Raw genomic sequence first — 20,288 nt, forward strand, 5'->3', positions numbered from 1 at the left:
CGTTGGCTGGCCTTCGCTTCATAAATGTAAAAAGGATAAATAAGGTAATGGAGAGCTAACTTCTCTGCTCTGTTCACTGGGCTTCTTCCAATGATCACTGACCAACATACAGTATGAAGAAGAGAGGCGTGCGCATGCAGCAGTTACGCTCAGAAATGTGAAACTGCAAATGTGATTGTTTTTTACATGTGAAAATGCAATTCCATATGTGAACGTGAGTTTTTCACAAGAACATTTTCCACATGTGAAACTCTGTATTCGATTTAAAATGTATTTGTAATCATGACAATTACAACAGTACTGAATGAACACTTTTCTTTTACCTTAATATAATACATCAATAAAATCAATTTAGCCTCAAATAAATAACGAAACATGTTCAATTTGGTTTAAATAATGCAAAAACAAAGTGTTCGAGAAAAAAGTAAAAGTGCAATATGTGCCATGTAAAAAAGCTAACGTTTAAGTTCCTTGCTCAGAACATGAGAACATATGAAAGCAGGTGGTTCCTTTTAACATGAGTCTTCAATATTCCCAGGTAAGAAGTTTTAGGTTGTAGTTATTATAGGAATTATAGGACTATTTCTCTCTATACCATTTGTATTTCATATACCTTTGACTATTGGATGTTCTTATAGGCACTTTAGTATTGCCAGTGTAACAGTATAGCTTCTGACCCTCTCCTCGCCCCTACCTGGGCTCGAACCTGGAACACATCGACAACAGCCACCCTCGAAGCATCGTTACCCATTGCTCCACAAAAGCCGCGGCCCTTGCAGAGCAAGGGGAACAACTACTCCAAGTCTCAGAGCGAGTGACGTCACCGATTGAAACGCTATTAGCGCGCACCCCACTAACTAGCTAGCCATTTCACATCGGTTACACCAGCCTAATCTCGGGAGTTGATAGGCTTGAAGTCATAAACAGCTCAATGCTTGAAGCATTGCGAAGAGCTGCTGGCAAACGCACTAAAGTGCTGTTTGAATGAATGCTTACGAGCCTGCTGCTGCCTACCATCGCTCAGTCAGACTGCTCTATCAAATATTAAATCAAAGACTTAATTATAACATAATAACACACAGAAATACGAGCCTTTGGTCATTGATATGGTCGAATCCGGAAACTATAATTTCGAAAACAAAACGTTTATTCTTTCAGTGAAATACGGAACCGTTCCATATTTTATCTAACGGGTGGCATCGATTATATGCAACGCAGGACACACTAGATAAACTAGTAATATCATCAACCATGTGTAGTTAACTAGTGATTATGTTAAGATTGATTGTTTTTTATAAGATAAGTTTAATGCTAGCTAGCAACTTACCTTGGCTTCTTGCTGCCCTCGCGTAACAGGTAGTCAGCCTGCCATGCAGGCTCCTCGTGGAGTGCAATGTAAGGCAGGTGGTTAGAGTGTTGGACTAGTAACCGGAAGGTTGCAAAAACGAATCCCCGAGCTGACAAGGTAGAAATCTGTCGTTCTGCCCCTGAACAAGGCAGTTAACCCACCGTTCCTAGGCCGTCATTGAAAATAAGAATGTGATCTTAACTGGCTTGCCTAGTTAAATAAATCGGCCAAATCGGTGTCCAAAAATACCGATTTACGATTGTTATGAAAACTTGAAATCGGCCCTAATTAATCGGCCATTCCGATGAATCGGTCGACCTCTAGTACAGTGCATTCGGAAAGTATTCAGACCCCTTCCCTTTTTCGACATTTCCTTACGTTACAGCTTTATTCTAAAATGGATGAATTTTTTTTTATTCACCCTCTACACACAATACCCCATAATGGCAGAACAAAAACATGTTTTTTGATTTTTTTGCAAATGTATTAAAAATGTAAAACAGGAATACCTTATTTACATAAGTATTCAGACTCGAAATTGAGCTCAGGTGCATCCTGTTTCCATTGGTCATTCTTGAGATGTTTCTATAACTTGATTGGAGTCCATCTGTGGTTAATCCAATTGATTGGACATGATTTGGAAAGGCATACACCTGTCTATAGCCATGAGGTTGAAGGAATTGTCCGTAGAGCCCCGAGACAGTATTGTGTCAAGGCACAGATCTGGGGAAGGGTACCAAAATATGTCTGCAGCATTGAAGGTCCCCAAGAAAACAGTGGCCTCCATCATTCTTAAATGGAAGACGTTTGGAACCACCAAGACTCTTCCTAGAGCTGGCCACCCGGACGAACTGAGCAATCGGGAGTGCAGGGCCTTCGTTAGGGAGGTGACCAAGAACCTGATGGTCACTCTGACAGAGCTCTAGAGTTCCACTATGGAGATGGGAGAACCTTCCAGAAGGACACCTATCTCTGCAGCACTCCACAAATCAGGGCTTTATGGTAGAGTGGCCAGACGGAAGCCACTCCTCAGTAAAAGGAACATGACAACCCGTTTGGAGTTTGCCAAAAGGAACCTAAATGACTCTCAGGCCATGAGAAAAAAGATTCTCTGGTCTGATGAAACCAAGATTGAACTCTTTGGCTTGAATGCCAAGCGCCACGTCTGCAAGAAACCTGGCACCACCGTCTCTACGGTGAAGCATGCTGGTGGCAGCATAATGCTGTGGGAATGTTTTTCAGCGGCAGGGACTGGGAGAAACTTGTAAAGATTGAGGGAAAGATGAACAGAACCTGGTACAGAGAGATACTAAGCACACTGCCTAGACAATGACCCTAAGCACACTGCCTAGACAACGCAGGAGTGGCTTCGGGACAAGTCTCTGAATGTGCTTGAGTGGCCCAGCTAGAGCCTGGACTTGAACCTGATTGAACATCTCTGGAAAGACCTGAAAATAGCTGTGCAGCAATGCTCCCCATCCAACCTGACAGAGCTTGAGGATCTGCAGAGAAGAATGAGAGAAAATCCCCAATACAGTTGTGCCAAGCTTGTAGCGTCATACCCAAGAAGACTTGAGGCTGTAATCACTGCCAAATGTGCTTCAACAATGTACTGAGTAAAGGGTCTGAATACTTATGTAAATGTGATATTTAAGTTGTTTTTTTTATATACATTTTGCAAAAATTGCTTCATTATAGGGTATTGTGTTTAGAGTGACGAGAGGAAAAAACGATGTATTACATTTTAGAATAAGGCTGTAACGTAACAAAATTAGGAAAAAGTCAAGGGTTCTGATTACTTTCTGAATGCACTATACATCTGAAATCAATACACTCTTCCATTGTTTTTCTCTATGAGACATAAACCGGTGAGCAGAAAATTACATTATCAAAGCAACTTTGGGCTCCAACTTTAGTTCTGGCTCAGTCAAAGTGATTTGTATTGCAGTGCTGCCTGGTGTGTTTCATTGCTGAGAAGTCGAAAATGTAAACTGGCTTTCGTTTGTGATTTTCTAGTGATGTGCTTGAAAGTGACACTAATTCCCCCCTGGTAGTGGGGGTCTGTATCGGAATACAGTTTGGTTTTGTGCCGTCACATTTTATTTCAGCGAGGTATAATGACTTAGTGATACTGGAGGTCATGGTAAGTTAGTGTCAGTGTGCTCAAAGAGATTACAGGATCAATTTCATTGGGTTTTCATAAATTGAAGTCAATTTGTATTATATTCATTACAAAACAGACATACATTTCCAATCTGCCCAACTCTAAAACTCCGGCACTAAAACTACCACACCTGATTGAACTCCACTCCACGTCGCTGATATGAAAGCACTCAAAGTCTATTCTATTAAATTAACTCTTACTTTTTCCATTTAAAAGCATTTTTTTAATTTTGAGGTTTGCCTTTCAGACCAAGCTGATGGTGAGGAAAGGTTAACTATGAGTAAAAAAAAACAAAAAAAAACATTTCAGTCAGGTCATTTAGGTTCAAGCCACTGGACTTTTTTGTGTCCAACTAGTTTAGAGTCTGACAGAGCTTCCTACTATACCAGAAGCACAATGAGTCTGGAACAATGTTTTTTATAGTATCTTAGATTGAGCTGTTCCGAGGACGTCTGCTCGTGTATGTATTGCTCATCATCACCTCATCAGTCACCTGGAGACAGGGGCAGGGCGGGACAGGGGCAGGGATATCTTCATTTTTATTCATGCCACTACTTTCTGCACATTTGCTTATGCATTTCTATTTGCATTTCTGCCATCAATTATTCATGTAATTAGGTCCTGTCCATTTGGAAGTAATGGTACTTGAGTGTGAGCATGAATGCGTGTCTGTTGGTCGCTGCCTGTTTTCTCCCAGCACCCATTAGAGAGATGGATGTCCTTGACCTAGGCCTCACCAAACAGGTACAGGCCCCCTCCAGACCGCCCCTATCCTGGTAATTACCGGACTACCCTGCCTGAATACGGGAAGGGCCAGGAGTGGTGCTGGGACAATTTACATAAATCTGCATGTGTCACCTGCAGAGCCAGCAACCTCTGACACCCAGGCTGAGTCACAGTGTCTCGCTAGCATCACTGCACAGCCTACCTGCACAGCTCTCTCTGCACAGCTCTATGCAGCTCACAGGAGCTCTGTCTGCTCTGCAGAATGTCTACTATAGCCCATCTGACTACATCCCTCTCTCCTTGCTGTATGCAGGCTTATGGCCCAGCATACGTTCCGTATCTCTTAATCTTCTTATTAACACTAGTTCAGTAATATTTCATCTCATCCAACAGGTCTAGAAGATCCTGTAGATGAGAGAAACCTGTGTCTCACAGCTTCTCTTCATCGGGCAGACACTTTTGAGTTTGTGGGTGTGTGTCTCAGGGGAAGGTGCGTGGTTAAGTAGACTATCTACACGTGTTGAAGTGTGTGTGTGTGTGTGAGGGAATGTATGTGAATGAACCCCCCATGGTGTGTTGTGTTTCTGCTGACAGGAGCATTTTCAAGGAAATGGAAGTGCACTGTTATCCCAGAGCAGTGCACTAAAGCAGAACTGAGCTCTGTCTCACCGTGCCCGGATTGCTGGGCCTCAAGATGACAAAATGCTTCTCCGAAACAAACACAATGAAATATAAAGATTGAAAGAGAACTTGGGCAAAGAGTTGTCATTTTACGGTAGAGGATATAAAATATGTTATTTTCTAGTTAAAAAGCAGCACTCCCTCAGCAGTGCCACTTCAGAAGTTGGTTCTATAGTCAAATGCCAATATAAACCATGGCCTTTCAGTCATGAGTGAAATGTCAAGCTGTGACTTCATGTAATGTACATACACAACACACTAAAGAGACTAATTCAACCTTAATGACTCATTCTCACTATTGTATTCTTGTCTTGCTGCTGCGAAGAAACGCTTCACACGCCAGCTTCTGTGTAACCTGTTGACATCCCTGTCACTCTCCGAGGAGCTAGACGACAAGCCAGCAGCCATACCTCATCTCCCTGAGGAGCAGGAAGCTAGTCAGCAGATATTACTGGAAATCCCAGAGGAGCAGGAGACGAGTTGCAGACATTACTACAGATTCCAGAGGAGCGGCGGACCATTGAATTGTGGCAGTTACGAGACGGGGGCTGTTGGAGTGAGGGATAGAGGTAGGGAACTGCTGTCTCCATGGCAATGACCTTGGTCATGAACTCACTGACTCTCCTCTCAAATCCATCTTTATGGGTTTGATTGTAAATCCACTGAGATGTTTATTTTACCAGTCTGCAAAATAACTCGAGGGGTACTGACTGGGGAGGATCACAATGCTAGTTCAACCTGAACACATTTCTAATGTTACTGAAACAGTTAACATATCAATCAGGTTGTGTCCCTGTGATGTGGTTTCTTTCCTCAAAAGCAGAGTGTTTCTCAGTTAAAGCCCCACAACCCACGGCAGCCTGCGGGTGAGGATCACTTAGCAAGCTTTTGTAAACATCACACAATCAAGGAGAATAATTCATAAGCCCAGCAACATTTTGTTGTTGTTGTGTTTGGAAGCCATTGCTTTTATTTCCTGTTTTTAATAAGAATTTGCATGAATTATACTGAATGTTAGGAACATAACAGCCAGCCCACACAGAATCACCTCTTCTACAACCCCAGGGGAAACTGCCTGACACTAGGAGTTAGACAATGAGCAACTGTTGAGCTACAGTCTGCATGAAAATCTGTGTGCACGTAAGTGTGAGTAATTGCGTGCGTGCATGTGTGTCCATGAGTGTGACAGAGAAGGAAAGATAGATCTCAATAATCACTTTGTCCAACTTATTTTTGTTACCCCTGCTTACATGTACAGTATATACAGTATCGACCTCCATACTCCAGTATACCTACACATTGAAATTATGGTACTGGTACTGACCCTGTATAGAGCTCCATTTAAATACTTTTTAAAACTTTACATTATATCTTCTTACCGTGATAATGAATACAGCATTGTTGGGAAAGATCTTGCAAGTAAGCATTCCACTGTACTGTTTTACACTTGTTGTATCCTAAACACGTGACAAACAACCTTTTTTGTCTTTGTTTCTTTTATTTGATTGAAGACATTTGTATCTGAAGTGACGCGCGCCTGCATGACATCCCCTAATCTTCCCCTTGTCAGGAAGGTATCAGGTCTCTCACTCACCTTGTGTGAGAGGATGGTCCTTCTGGAAACCTCCGTTGTACTCCACCTGGTACTCCTTCACCTGGAAGCCAGGCACACATCCCTCCTCCCCCTCCTTCTGGGCTCCAATATGGACAACCTGAGAACAGAGAAGAAAAAAACAAGACTTAGTCAACAAGTTAAACTTCAGGAAAACAGCTGGGTCTTCTCTGATGCACTTCCTTAATGACAATTAGAATATCATAAGCCGACTGCTTCATCCTATTCATCCTCATAAAAGCTCTTTCCCAGAAATGTTTTATTCATCATTTTTAAAGAACCGCCACACAAAGGTAGTGTGGGTCAGAGCATGTTATATGGTGTGGAAAAACATAATATCTTAGAATTTTGGGGAAATACACTAAAGCCCAATGCAGCCATTTATATACAGTTGAAGTCGGAATTTTACATACACTTAGGTTGGAATCATTAAAACTCGTTTATCAACCACTCCACAAATGTCTTGTTAACAAACTATAGTTTTGGCAAGTCGGTTAGGACATCTACTTTGTGCATGACACAAGTAATTTTTCCAACAATTGTTTACAGACAGATTATTTCACTTATCATTCACTGTATCACAATTCCAGCGGGTCAGAAGTTTACATACACTAAGGTCACTGTGCCTTAAACAGCTTGGAAAATTCCATAAAATTATGTCATGGCTTTAGAAGGTTCTGATAGGCTTATTGGCATCATTTGAGTCAATTGCAGGTGTACCTGTGGATGTATTTCAAGGTCTAACTTCAAACTCAGTGCCTCTTTGTGGGCAGAAGTGAAAAAGCGTGTGCGAGCAAGGAGGCCTACAAACCTGACCCAGTTACACCAGCTCTGTCAGGAGGAATGGGCCAAAATTCACCCAACTTATTGTGGGAAGCTTGTGGAAGGCTACCCGAGACGTTTGACCCAAGTTAAACAATTTAAAGGCAGTGCTACCAAATACTAATTGAGTGTATGTAAACTGCTGACCCACTGGGAATGTGATGAAAGAAATAAAAGCTGAAATAAATAATTCTCTACTATTATTCTGACATTTCACATTCTTAAAATAAAGTGGTGATCCTAACTGACCTAAGACAGGGATTTTTTACTAGGATTAAATGTCAGGAATTGTGAAAACTGAGTTTAAATGTATTTGGCTAAGGTGTATGTAAACTTCCGACTTCAACTGTATGAATATAAAATAATTTCTGGGTAACAATTAAGTACCTTACTGAAACAGTTTTCCATTAAAATTGCCGAATTGCTTTTTAGCAAAAATGATTTCTCAAGGAATAATTTTGCTAGGACTGTTCGGGAGTGGTCTGTGGGAACAGGAAAACGTAAAACTGGCTGTTATTGCAGAGGTTTGGAACTCTCATTGTTATTGGTCTATTAACTAATTTACTGCCTGCTGATGTCACCAGGGAAGCCAAAACCACCGCCCATGCAAAAAGTGTAATTAGAAGGTCCTGTGTAGATTGTATTTTCAACCAGCAACTATCAGGAAATAACACTTTTTTCACACTTTCACAGTGTTTTATCAGCTGTTGTGCAGTATGATACAAAACACAGGACAAACCAAAATACATTTACTTTCTGCAGACAGCTGTTCAGATCAGTTTTTGTCCTCACAGAACATAGCCTCACTCTTAAGGTAATTACAGACCATCAGCATGGTTTTATGTGCTTAGGCAGAGAGCAGAGCGGGAACTGCTAAGAGGGAGCACAGACAGGACAGTGGTGTATTAGTATATGTCTGAGAGAGGCCACAACAGGGACAGACAGCCAAACAGGATTGGTGGTAGTGGAAAGCAGTGGAAGGAGGCTCTAGGGGGCGTCAGAAGGCTTGGCAGTAGCCTGCCAGTCCTGGCCCACCTACAAGTCCATCCACCTGTCACTCCCAGTCCCCTCGCCTGCCATTATCACTCTTTCACCCCACGTTCTCTCATCCATCCATCAATCACCTGCTCAAAGGAGAGAGGGAGCAAGCATTCTCACCTTCTGTGATTTATCTAAGACACATGCATCACTTAAAAGGTGTCACTGTATCTCATCACTGTTCAGATGGGAGGTCATACAGGGGTCATGTAATATTATCACTGCACACACCCATGCAGTGACATGGTGTCATTCAAATTATTCTATTCACATTTTTTCGTGCGGCAGACATGACAACCGTCCCAGTGCAAAATGATTGGTAGTTTCTGATGGTAGCTCCTAAACAAAACTGTACAATAATACTCACATTGCACAGTCTGAAAACTATTACAGTTTATTTAAATCACAAATATGTGGTACATTTTCACAACTCTTAGTACAAACTTCAAAACAGTTCATCAAAAAGGCAGTTGTTTCAAAACTGTAAGCATACTTTCAATTGACTAAGTACAATACACAAAATCCTACAGTCACTTTATCACCAGCTACAATATGTAACTTTTTGGGCTGACTAAATTCACATAGAAATGTGAGTTATACAGTAGATCGTTCATTCTCATTGAAAGCAAGTCTATGAAGCGGTAGATCTGTTCTACAGTATGTGCGCTATTTCTGTGCTTCCCGTTCTTAAGTTTCATTTTTTGAGTCTTTTACTTTTGATTTTGTACACCAGCTTCAAAACAGCTAAAAATACAATATTTTTGGTTATGGAAAACATATTTCACAGCGGTTTAGATGGTACAATGACTCTCTACACAATGACTGCTTGTTTTGTCACAAACTAAAATTAGGCAAACTATTAGAATTTAAACAACCAGGAATTGTGGGAGTGATTTCTGCGTAGTGTATCTTTAATTAGTGTTTCATCGAGAAATAAATGTCCTTCACAATGCAATGCTCATATTACTTTTACTCACATTACTTTTACCCACATTACTTTTTTTATATCATGAAACTGCTTTACTAAAATTGCATTGGCCAGTTCAGTACTCTAATACCTTAATGTATAGTTATGGGGGCAAAAATCGATACAGTTACATATCGGGATATTACCTTTGACGGTATATCGTATCGTTTTGACAATATCGCAATATTATTTTTGAATTAGTTACCTGTACCTGCACCTAACTCCAGTATTTTTCCTTCGTACAATTGCTTGTTCTCCATCTTCTTTTTAACTAGATAGGGAGCCAGTTTTTAGCACTCTTATTTCCATGACTGATCAAAACTCATGTTCTCATGGTTCTCTCTTGTCCCACTGCAGCAGACATGCAGTGCATTTGGAAATTATTCAGACCACTTGACTTTTTCCACATTGTGTTACGTTATAGCATTATTCTAAAATGTATTACATTTTTTTAAAATCCTCATCAATCTACACCAATTCCCCGTAATGACAAAGTGAAAATAGTTTTTTTTTTGTGTGTGTAAAAATTTATACAAAATAATAAACTGAAATACCTTACTTACATAAGTATTCAGATCCTTTGCTATGAGCGTCGAAATTGAGCTCAGGTTCATCCTGTTTCCATTGACCATCCTTGAGATGTTTCTACAACTTGATTGGAGTCCATCTGTGGTAAATTCAATTGATTGGATATGATTTGGAAAAGCACACACCTGTCTATATAAGGTCCCACAGTTGACAGTGCATGTCAGAGCAAAAAGAGAAGGCCAAACTGAGCAATCGGGGGAGAAGGGCTTTCATCAGGGAGGTGACCAAGAACCCAATGGTCACTCTGAAAGAGTTCCAGAGTTCCTCTGTGGAGATGGGAGAACCAACTGGAAGGACAACCAGCTCTGCAGCACTCCACCAATCAGGCCTTTATGGTAGAGTGGCCAGACAGAAGCCACTCCTCAGTAAAAGGCACGACAGCCCGCTTGGAGTGCCAAAGGGCACCTAAAGGACTCAAGATTCTCTGGTCTGATGAAACCAAGATTGAACTCTTTGGCCTGAATGCCAAGCATCACCTCTGGTGGAAACCTGGCATCATCCCTACGGTGAATCACGCTGCAGGGATGTTTTTCAGCGGAAGAGACTGGGAGACTAGTCAGGATCGAGGTAAAGATGAACTGAGCAAACAGAGAGATCCTTGATGAAAGCCTACTCCAGAGCGCTCAGGACCTCAGACTAGGGCGAAGGTTTACCTTCCAAGCCTCTGAATGTACTTGAGTGGCCCAGCCAGAGCCCGGACTCGAACACAATCGAACATCTCTGTAGAGACCTGAAAATAGCTGTGCAGCAACGCTCCCCATCAAACCTGACAGCGCTTGAGAGGATCTGCAGAGAAGAATGGGAGAAACTCCCCAAATACAGGTGTGATAAGCTTGTAGCATCATACCCAAGAAGACTCGAGGCTTTAATCGCTGCCAAAGGTGCTTTAACTAAGTACTGAGTAAAGGGTCTGAATACTTATGTAAATGTATATTTTAATATTAATTGTTTTATAAATTTGAACAAAAATTTAAAAAAATAAACAGTTTTTGCTTTGTCATTATGGGGTATTGTGTGTAAATTGATGAGCAAAAAAACTATTTAATACATTTTAGAATAAGGCTGTAACGTAACTGTAACGACTTTCCTCTTCTTCTGACGAGGAATAAGAGATATCGGAACAATGAGCAGCGTGGAAGGTGTCCATTTTAATATATAAAACTGAACACTACAAACATACAAAATAACAAAGTGAATGAACAAACGAAAATCGAAACAGTCCCGTATGGTGCAAACACAGACACAGGAAACAACCACCCACAAAACACAAAGGAAAACAGGCTACCTAAATATGGCTCCCAATCAGAGACAACGACTGACACTTGCCTCTGATGGAGAACCATACTAGGCCAAACACATAGAAATAGAACAACAGAACAAAACATAGAAAAACAACATAGAATGCCCACCCCAACTCACGCTCTGAACAAACTAAAATAAAGACATAAAAAAGGAACTAAGGTCAGAACGTGACAGTAACAAAATATGGAAAAGGGGAAGGGGTCTGAATATTTTCCAAATGCACATTGTATTTGGCTGTTTTCGCTGCATAACATTTCAGGTTTAGAAGAAGTGACTGTTAAATGCTAACTCCCATTTGTATAAACTGGTTAACATAGCTAGAGTACAGAAATCGGTGGTTGTAGTCAAAGTCGATTTTTAACTGTAATGCAGTTTATTGGTAACAATGACAGAAACATGTGTTGGGGTTGACATCTATAAAAACATTATACTCTGATTTTCTACCTCAACATAGTGTGAAATAAACAATAGCCTAAATGTAGGCAAATTTTGCTGGGGTGCAATGAGGAGACTCAAGATCTTTCACCATCATGATTTGATCCATCATGGTTCACAAGCATCCAGAAACATCTAAAGAATAAGCAATAGACCAGTCAAAACAAGCTGGTGAGTGTTCTACTTAAACTCCCCCCCCGTACTCATCTGGAGGTCAAGGATTTTAATCATTTTAATCAGCTAGGCTGGCTATCTGTAGAAAAAAGGGTAATAATACTTCAACTCAGCCCCAAGGTACTGATCAAATTATTTTACTTGTATTAGAGATGTCCACCAACACAACACCAATGTCGTCCTGTCCTTTTATGTGTCATATGTAATCAAAGTATGGCTAGTAGGCTAGGTCTAGTGTGTAGCCTAGGACTACTAGTATGTATGTTTGTTCATTTTCAAACCATTTATTTAAGAGGACCACAATAGAAATACTGTACATTTTCAATATTTTTGTGTCGTTGATGATTGTGAATGCATTATCCACGTGTGGTTGTATTGTGTTTTAAATTGTCAAATAAATCTATGTCTATCTATCTATCCGCCATTGGCCCTTTCCCCCACGCGTTTCCATGTCAATTCAATTGTTTTGGTCGAGTCCAATTTACCTCTTTCCCGCATCTATGGAAGTGATCGCATCTCAATACCAAGCAGCCATAGTCTGAGTCGATATTCATGTATAATAAGGAATTCCCTTTGAACAAGCCCACAAATTGTGGAAAACAAACATTCTTTCCCATTTAGCCTCAGTGTAAAATAACCAACTTCATTGTTGGTTTTTTGTTATACAGAAATAACAAAACATGCCAAAAAGCTGCTGTGTTGTTCAATGTACATGTAACCAGGTCAAGAATTCCAACCTACGGATTACAATGCTCCCACGTAGGATAATAGAGCCTGCGAGAAGAGCCCTGTGGCTTCAGGCTATTTGGCGTGGGAAATGTGGGGACCTGGTGTCCAAGTAGGCTACATGTACCTAGGTGAGTGGAAAACATTTCCTCACAGGTAAGACATTAAACTTGTTTAGTATAGTCCGTTTGTAACACCACTCACTACTTGTAGCTGTATAGTCTGCTTATTTGTGTTGTTGTCACTCATGTGGCTGCTCGCACCGTCATGAAAATGGGCATGAGGGAAGCCTTACAATATTACGTCTTCTGGAAAATACCAACCTGGAGAGTGGAGGAGGGTTGTGTCAGGGGACAACAATCTCCAAGAGCCAGGGAGACTCTCGTGCCAGAGCGACACAGCTTACAAGGGAAAACAGGAAACAAGCTCATGGACTTCTTCCTTTCCCCCTGGATGTGTGCCATGGCAGGAAGACATGGTTAGGAGTGGAAAACTCAACCCAAGGCCAGCAAATCATGCAGAATAGGACTTTGTTTGGACTGCTCACACACACACACCCCTTAATGGACGCACACAGACTCACAGTTATTTATGTGTGCACTGTGAACAAAGTACTTTGTACTAAATATTGTTAATAAAATGAAACCTGATTCTATGATGTCTACAGTAACATTAGATTAGATTGAACTACACCACACAAGTAGAAGAAAACCTGTAAAGTATGTGGCCACAGCTCTTTACATTGTCAGCACTTGATATTCAAATAGAATGCATTGAAACACCTTGTATTTAGATGAAGAAATTCCAGTTTTTGCAGCGTACAAAATATACCTTTATTTTTGCTTCTGGGCTCTGTAAGCAAACCACAATACAACAGTGTCTGCTAAGAACAGACATGTAAACAACAAAAGTGTCTATGGAATAAAATTTAAGTGTCAGAGTGTAGATACAAATATTTATGAACAATATAAATATTTATGAACCATAGTACAACAGTGTCTGCTAGGAACAGACATGTAAACAACAAAAATGTCTATGGAATAAAATGTAAGTGTCAGTGTAGATACACATATTTATGAACAATATTCATATTTTGGAACAAATCTTGAGATCGGTCTTCAATCATTTGCATTGCCTTTGTGATGCGATAAGGGCTGTCTACATCTCTTTTCTCCCTCCTCACACCCCTGCTACTACTACTGCTGCTGCTGCTCTGTGGCATTGGTGAAGAGCAAGCCAGTGTAGTAGGTCTTGGAGGTGAGCCCAGGATAGAGCTTCCCAGGTCCTGCATGGAGAACTGTTTCCAATTCTGCACTGCAGCTCAGTGTGGGAGATGGGCTCGAGGCCAATTACCAGTCAGTACTGGGGGCAGAGGCAGTGCTGGGGGCCGGTGTACAGGCAGTGCTGGGCCACAGGGAACAAAAACGGGTGCTGTTTCCATTCGCTGGTGTTTGTGCCTTGAAAAAGAAAAACGTAGAGGGCTGTATAGTACACATCCAAACCATCGCAAACTATCAATGAACATCTTATCAAACATCATTAACCGAGACTACAATAGACTATAATGTAGCAAATGTTTGAGCAGAGTTCAGTAGGCTTGACCTACTGCAGCTACTCAACTCTGCTTAAACATTTGCAACTTTTTAGCTAGCTGGACCTTGCTACCAAACTTTGACTTCGGTGTTAACAATGTAGGAAGCTTATGAAATTGTTTCTTGAACAAAATGTTTGATTAAAAAGTTGCAACGCTCTCTAGTTTAATTTGCTGGCTTTCTTTCTATGCACAAGTATGCTTCTAGGTTAGCTAGCCACTAGCCAAGTAGATAGCGCTAGCTGGCTATCTATTGTTAGCAAACATGGCTACTCGGCTAATATACAACCAAATACCTAATCCTCTGGTGAATACGGTAAATTACTTTCAGACATCCCATGCTTCATGTGCCGAACAAGCTAGGGAAGCCGGCATCTCCACTGTGGCCCTGGGTTCCTTTATTTGCCTTGACAAATTTGTCTCAAACCCTACCCCACTTTTTCGAACAAGTGGTTGGGTCCGACCCCAGCGTCTCCACAACGTCCCTCCATGAATTGGTCTTTACATGCTGGTCTTTATATAATGCATGGCTAGAATTGTAGTGGTGAAGGTAATTTTGTACCTCCTCGGTCAAGAGATGCTCGAAGTTATCAGTCGCCATGTTGAATGAACACTGAGTTTTGGGCTGAATCGAGTAGAAGAATAAACTCGCGTCACCCCTACAGTTGACCAATCACCGACAAAGGGCCGTAGACTTCGGCTACCGAAATTCGCCTCCCCGCCAAAATTTGCCTCCCCCCCAAAAATGTGTTTCACGAACAGCCGAAGAAACCCTTGTCGAACACCAAAACAAACACAAACTGTAGTCAGAATATCTGCACAAACTGTTCTGAACTGTTTCAGATGGGAATCATGTGGCCGCCTTTACAATAAATCAATCATGAGGGATTTGACAAATATCCACTTTGTTAGATCAGATTTGCTGTATGTGCACCAATCCGGCGTCCTTCTTCTATCCCCCATGATCTGCGTTCCAATGACCTCTTTACCACATCTATGAGTTTACCAGTCAAATTGCCAGGGTTAGAGCTTCCAAGCCCTTTCTATTGATTCTATTTCTATAACGTTTGGTACAATTCCATTTATGCCATTCCAGTCGTTACAGTCCTCCTATAGCTCCTCCCACCAGCTTCTGCTGACCCAGAGGTTTTTCCCCAGGTGCATGAACAATGAAGACATTTAGATCGATGTCGATGAGAACCTATGGCCAAATGCTCAAGACTCCCTGCTAAACATTATGTTTCTTTCATTTTTTTCATTTGATTACAGTACACCTATGTTGTAATTATATCTGAACAATACATTTATTTTTTGCATCAATGATTGTAAAAGATGTCTTCAATTATCACACGTTTGATCACAAATTATAGAAATTAGGAAATTGTGATGTTCAGTCAATTTTAATGGGTAGTGCAAGTGTATTATCTAATGTGAAAACAGTGTAATGTACTGTAATTTACAGTACTATAGCATATTACATTCAAAGGGCAGTTTTTAAACATTTATCTTGCAATTTTTGCTATTGGATTAACTGGTTGTTAAATTGGTAAATTGAGAAGATACTGTGTTGTGTTTTGGTGATTCAACCAATGTTCTTATGGTATTTCACAATAACCTTATATTTTTGATCAATGGTTGTGTAGTGAAAGATGTCTTCAAAGAAAATGAATGCACAATAAAAGGTTTTGAATATGAGTGTTACCAGTTTGGAGTTGTGTACTAAGAGTTTAGAAAATTCACTACATACTGCTACTCATAAAACAACATATTGTGATTCACATGGGCATTTTATTGGTATTGATTATTTATTTGTATTGTCACATACACCAGATAGGTGCAACGAAATATATTGTTTTACAAGGTCAGCCATAGTAGTACGACACCCCCGGAGCAAAGTAGGGTTAAGTACCTTGCTCAAGGGCACATCGACAGATTTTTCACCCTGTCAGCTCTGGTATTCAAACCACCTACCTTTCAGTTACTGGCCCAACGCTCTAATCACTAGGATACCTGTGGCAGTAGCCTACATAACCTATTGTGCAACAGAAAAGAAATCATCCCATTTTAAATGTCATTTATAACAAGAGAGGAAAATGTCTTTTAGAATCAATACAGCCTCTTCAGAGACATCTTTATCCACTACTCCAGTCACTGGGTCCTCTCTGTTGTTATTGAACCAAAAGTTCAATGCAATTAAGACATTTCTCAAAACTGTAATGACCGGCTGACTGGGGGGGGGGGGGGGGGGGGAAGAGAGAGAGGCAAGTGCTCAGGTAGCCAGCCAGGTGGAGAAACAGATAGATGCTTTGTCTCACTCATCATCAGGTCAGGGATATGGATGGGATAGGATGCCGTTTGTTGATGACATAAAGGAGATTCATGTAAATATATTAGCCTGATTATCATGTAAGAGGGAGGAGATATGCTAATCCAGGAGCTGAGGATCCCAGAGGTCATCATTATGCTGTCTTTTGATACCACAGGGTGGCTAGGAGAATGTGCATTAATGGCACAGCAATAGGGATGTAACGATACCAATATTTTTTATATGGAAAAAAAGAAAACACGAAGCAGACCAAACCCTTTGGTCCTTTAAAAACCTGTTGTATGTAAAATATTGTGCGATATAGCTTGGAAAATAAACAAATGTGACTGGATGACAACGTAACGCAATGTTTGTTCTCAACATTGGGAGATTTTCCTAAAGAAGTTAAATCCGCTTTGTGTTTTGTTTCCTTGCCACGATACTAATGAGCATCGCAATACTGGTATCGTCCCGGCCTTACACAGCTGGGGAATATGCACAGGACTTCCTGCAGAACGCTTAGGCTGATGTCTGATTGTACTCTATGTCTGGTATTGATGGTTGGTAACACATCCTTATTAGAGGTGGGGGTCAATCATAAACACTTATAGTAGTTTTGCTCTGGTTGTCAACCATTAGCTAACCATTTAGCAGGACAGTAATATGGAGATGAGGTGTACAGTACAGTATGTTGGGGATGATATGGGTTTGGCAGGGCCTCCGGTACAGAGCCCATTAGATGTAATGTCTCTGCTAAGTATTCACTATACCCCAGGGACAAGTGCTTTCCTCCTGGTGTCAAACTGTTAATTCAATTCTATCTGGGGGCCACTGTCAGAATAGATACAATCTTTGTTAGTCATGAACTCAATCACATTTATGGGACAGCCGAGCCTGACGAGGGCCTGGCGACATGCAGAACCTATACTGTCACTTTAGAATGTCACTGCCGCTCCACCTCGGCAGGGGATAGATAAACAATATCAAAGCAATTTAAAGGGAAATAAGACAGCATTCAGTAAGAACATCTCGAACAGCAGGAGGGCAACAACATTAGGGGGCTAGAAGACAGTCAGTGGCCATATTGTCTCGTCTGAGCATAACGACGGCGCCATTTTAAAGGACGTTCCAGTGAAAGACAGGAAGAATGGTCATATCGTCACTACACATCTGCCTGCTGCAGTGGAGAACTACCTGGCCCCCTGCTCTCTCGGTGTTCAATTAGTATTAAAATCTGAAAGCTAAAGAAAAACTGTAGAGTATTTTATGACAGGGTGACCATGCTGAGAGGAATGTATTGGAACGTGTGTGCGTGTTTGAATGCACTATTTGTGCATCCTAGAGTGTCTGGGCAAGTGGGAGTGGGTGGATTTGGAGGTACTGTGGGCTTAGGGAATGGGATAAAAGAGTAATACATGTAAAATATGCATGAACATAAGAGTGGGCAGGCAGATGTGAAATAGGAGTTTGACAGATCTCGAGAGTGTATGTGCAGCCATATGTGTGTAAATCTGTGTGTCTGTGTGTGTTTGAAGTGAGATGGAAGAAAGCGGGACACATCGTTATTTTGCAGGCCTTCCTTCATCTGGAGGTGTTATGCTGCAAGTGTGGAGCTCACATTCTGTCTGTGGAAACCACCTGCTGTCAGCCTTAGCCTAGCGGATAATCACTAGCCTTGTGCGGTATACCGTATATAACGTTACCGTATACAGGGGGATTTCTAAATAGCCACGGCATGTTTTTGCAATACCATCAATACAGTTGAAACTATTTCTTAATTTTTATTCATAAATTTGAATATTTGTAGCTACTTAATAAAAAAAAAAATGTTTTAACCTGCAGTCAACTTGTGCAATACATTAGGAGATAAAGCAGATTGCATTCTTCATTTCACCTGTCACATGATTTTTTATCATAAAGCTTACCGGTAGTCCCCAGTTACATGGTGTTTGTTTACAAGCACACAACGACGAGAGACCGCCCTGTGAGTCACTCACTGTAGAGCAGCACGCACCAGGTGATCTAGTTACAGTATGGAATTCACAACTATATGTTTGCCAGCTAGACATCTTATAACTATTAAGTTTACAGTCTAAAGTGTTCTAAATGCTCTGTATTTGGATTGCTAATTTAGTAGCTAGTTATCTAAGTGGTTATCTTCCTGCAAAATCAAGCTTATCGTGATAACAGCAGAAAATCCTCTCCTGGATCAAGACCCTTGCTGTCTAATATTTGTTTTGTGTGTGCAGCAAACAGTGAGTAGCATTGTTTTGTTTAGAAATAGCACCCCTTGTGTACAGTGCCGGTATTACCGAATATCCTGGAACAGCACAAGGTCAGTATGAAGGTATGCAGGATTCGCACAGACAGTGGCAAGTCAAATTCATGGACTTTCAAGTACTTTTTCAAGCACTAATATTTATTAAAACCTTTCAATTTGCATTAGTTCCTATTATGCAATTGTTTCTAGTCGCCAACACATGGCAGTATATTGCCACAACCTCATGAAAAAAAATACTTATAAGTTCTACTCAATAATAAGTGTTTCACTACTTATTTGCTACATACATGAGTGGTAAGTCAGGACTGATGATGTTGACAGATTTTCTTATTTGAATTGTAACTCAGTAAAATCTTTGAAATTGTTTCATGTTGCGTTTATATTTTTGTTCAGTGTACCTAATAGTCTTCATATTTAAATTGTCTTTATATTTCACAAAATTTTAGGTCCCACAGGCTGTCCCAAAACATAATGACATGAAAGTGAATTCTGACAGTGTAAAAGGCCCTTAATTGACTCTAAAATGTTGTATTCTATACCCATTTATTTTTTATTTAAACAATAGTTAACGAGGCAAGTCAGTTAAGAACAAATTCTTATTTACAATGACGGCCTACCAAAAGGCAAAAGGCCTCCGGCAGGGACGGGGGCTGAGATTTAAAAATACAAATAAATTAAATAAAAATATAGGACAAAACACACATCACAACAAGAGAGACACCACAACACTACATAAAGAGAGACCTAAGACAACAACATAGCAACACAACATGACAACAACATGGTAGCAACACAACATGGTAGGAGCACAAAACAGGGTACAAACATTATTGGGCACAGACAACAGCACAAAGGGCAAGAATTGTTTATTTATTTTATTTTATTTAACCTTTATTTAACTAGGCAAGTCAGTTAAGAACAAATTCTTATTTACCATAACGGCCTACCAAAAGGAAAAAGGCCTCCTGCGGGGACGGGGGCTGGGATTAAAAAAAAATATATATATATATAGGACAAAACACACATCACGACAAGAGAGACAACACAACACTACATAAAGAGAGACCTAAGACAACAACATAGCAAGGCAGCAACACCTGACAACACAGCACGAAGGTAGAGACAACAATACATCATGCAAAGCAGCCACCATTTTAAGAGAAACAAGTTAAGAATGTTTTTGATAAGATTAAAGACTCTCATGGGACCCTATTTACATGTTAGGGGACCCCACATGGGTCCCTGACCCCAAGTTTGGGAACCACTGTACTACTAACCTCTCTACCTGCTTGCTTCAATGCTTCCTCTCCTCTGGTATTTTGTTATGAGAACATATAGTAGCCCATATTTTGATTATAGCTAGCTTAATTTCGGTCAACCGCTCCTACTGAGGTCGGGCTACGTTAAACGTTAGCTTCTAACTTCATCCTTGTAGCCAGCTAGTTATAGCTAGCTACCTGGCTAATAGCCAGAGCCCTTGAGCTACCTAGCTAGCTAGACATCTGACTGAAATATCAGCGACTATTTA

The 20,288-nt window shown here is 40.7% G+C and overlaps 1 protein-coding gene across 2 annotated transcripts in view; it reads right to left on the reverse strand.

Moving 5' to 3' along the window:
- The window catches only part of cdh13 (cadherin 13, H-cadherin (heart)), a 568,028-nt gene that overhangs the window by 426,687 nt on the left and 121,053 nt on the right, over positions 1 to 20,288 (reverse strand). For both annotated transcript variants that reach the window (XM_039017434.1, XM_039017433.1), the window contains exon 2: positions 6,514 to 6,631. In XM_039017434.1, the coding sequence (XP_038873362.1) occupies positions 6,514 to 6,631 (118 nt within the window). The remainder of the gene's footprint in view (positions 1 to 6,513; positions 6,632 to 20,288) is intronic.

This window comes from Salvelinus namaycush, chromosome 21, assembly GCF_016432855.1.
Source record: "Salvelinus namaycush isolate Seneca chromosome 21, SaNama_1.0, whole genome shotgun sequence".
Taxonomy (NCBI): Eukaryota; Metazoa; Chordata; class Actinopteri; order Salmoniformes; family Salmonidae; genus Salvelinus; species Salvelinus namaycush.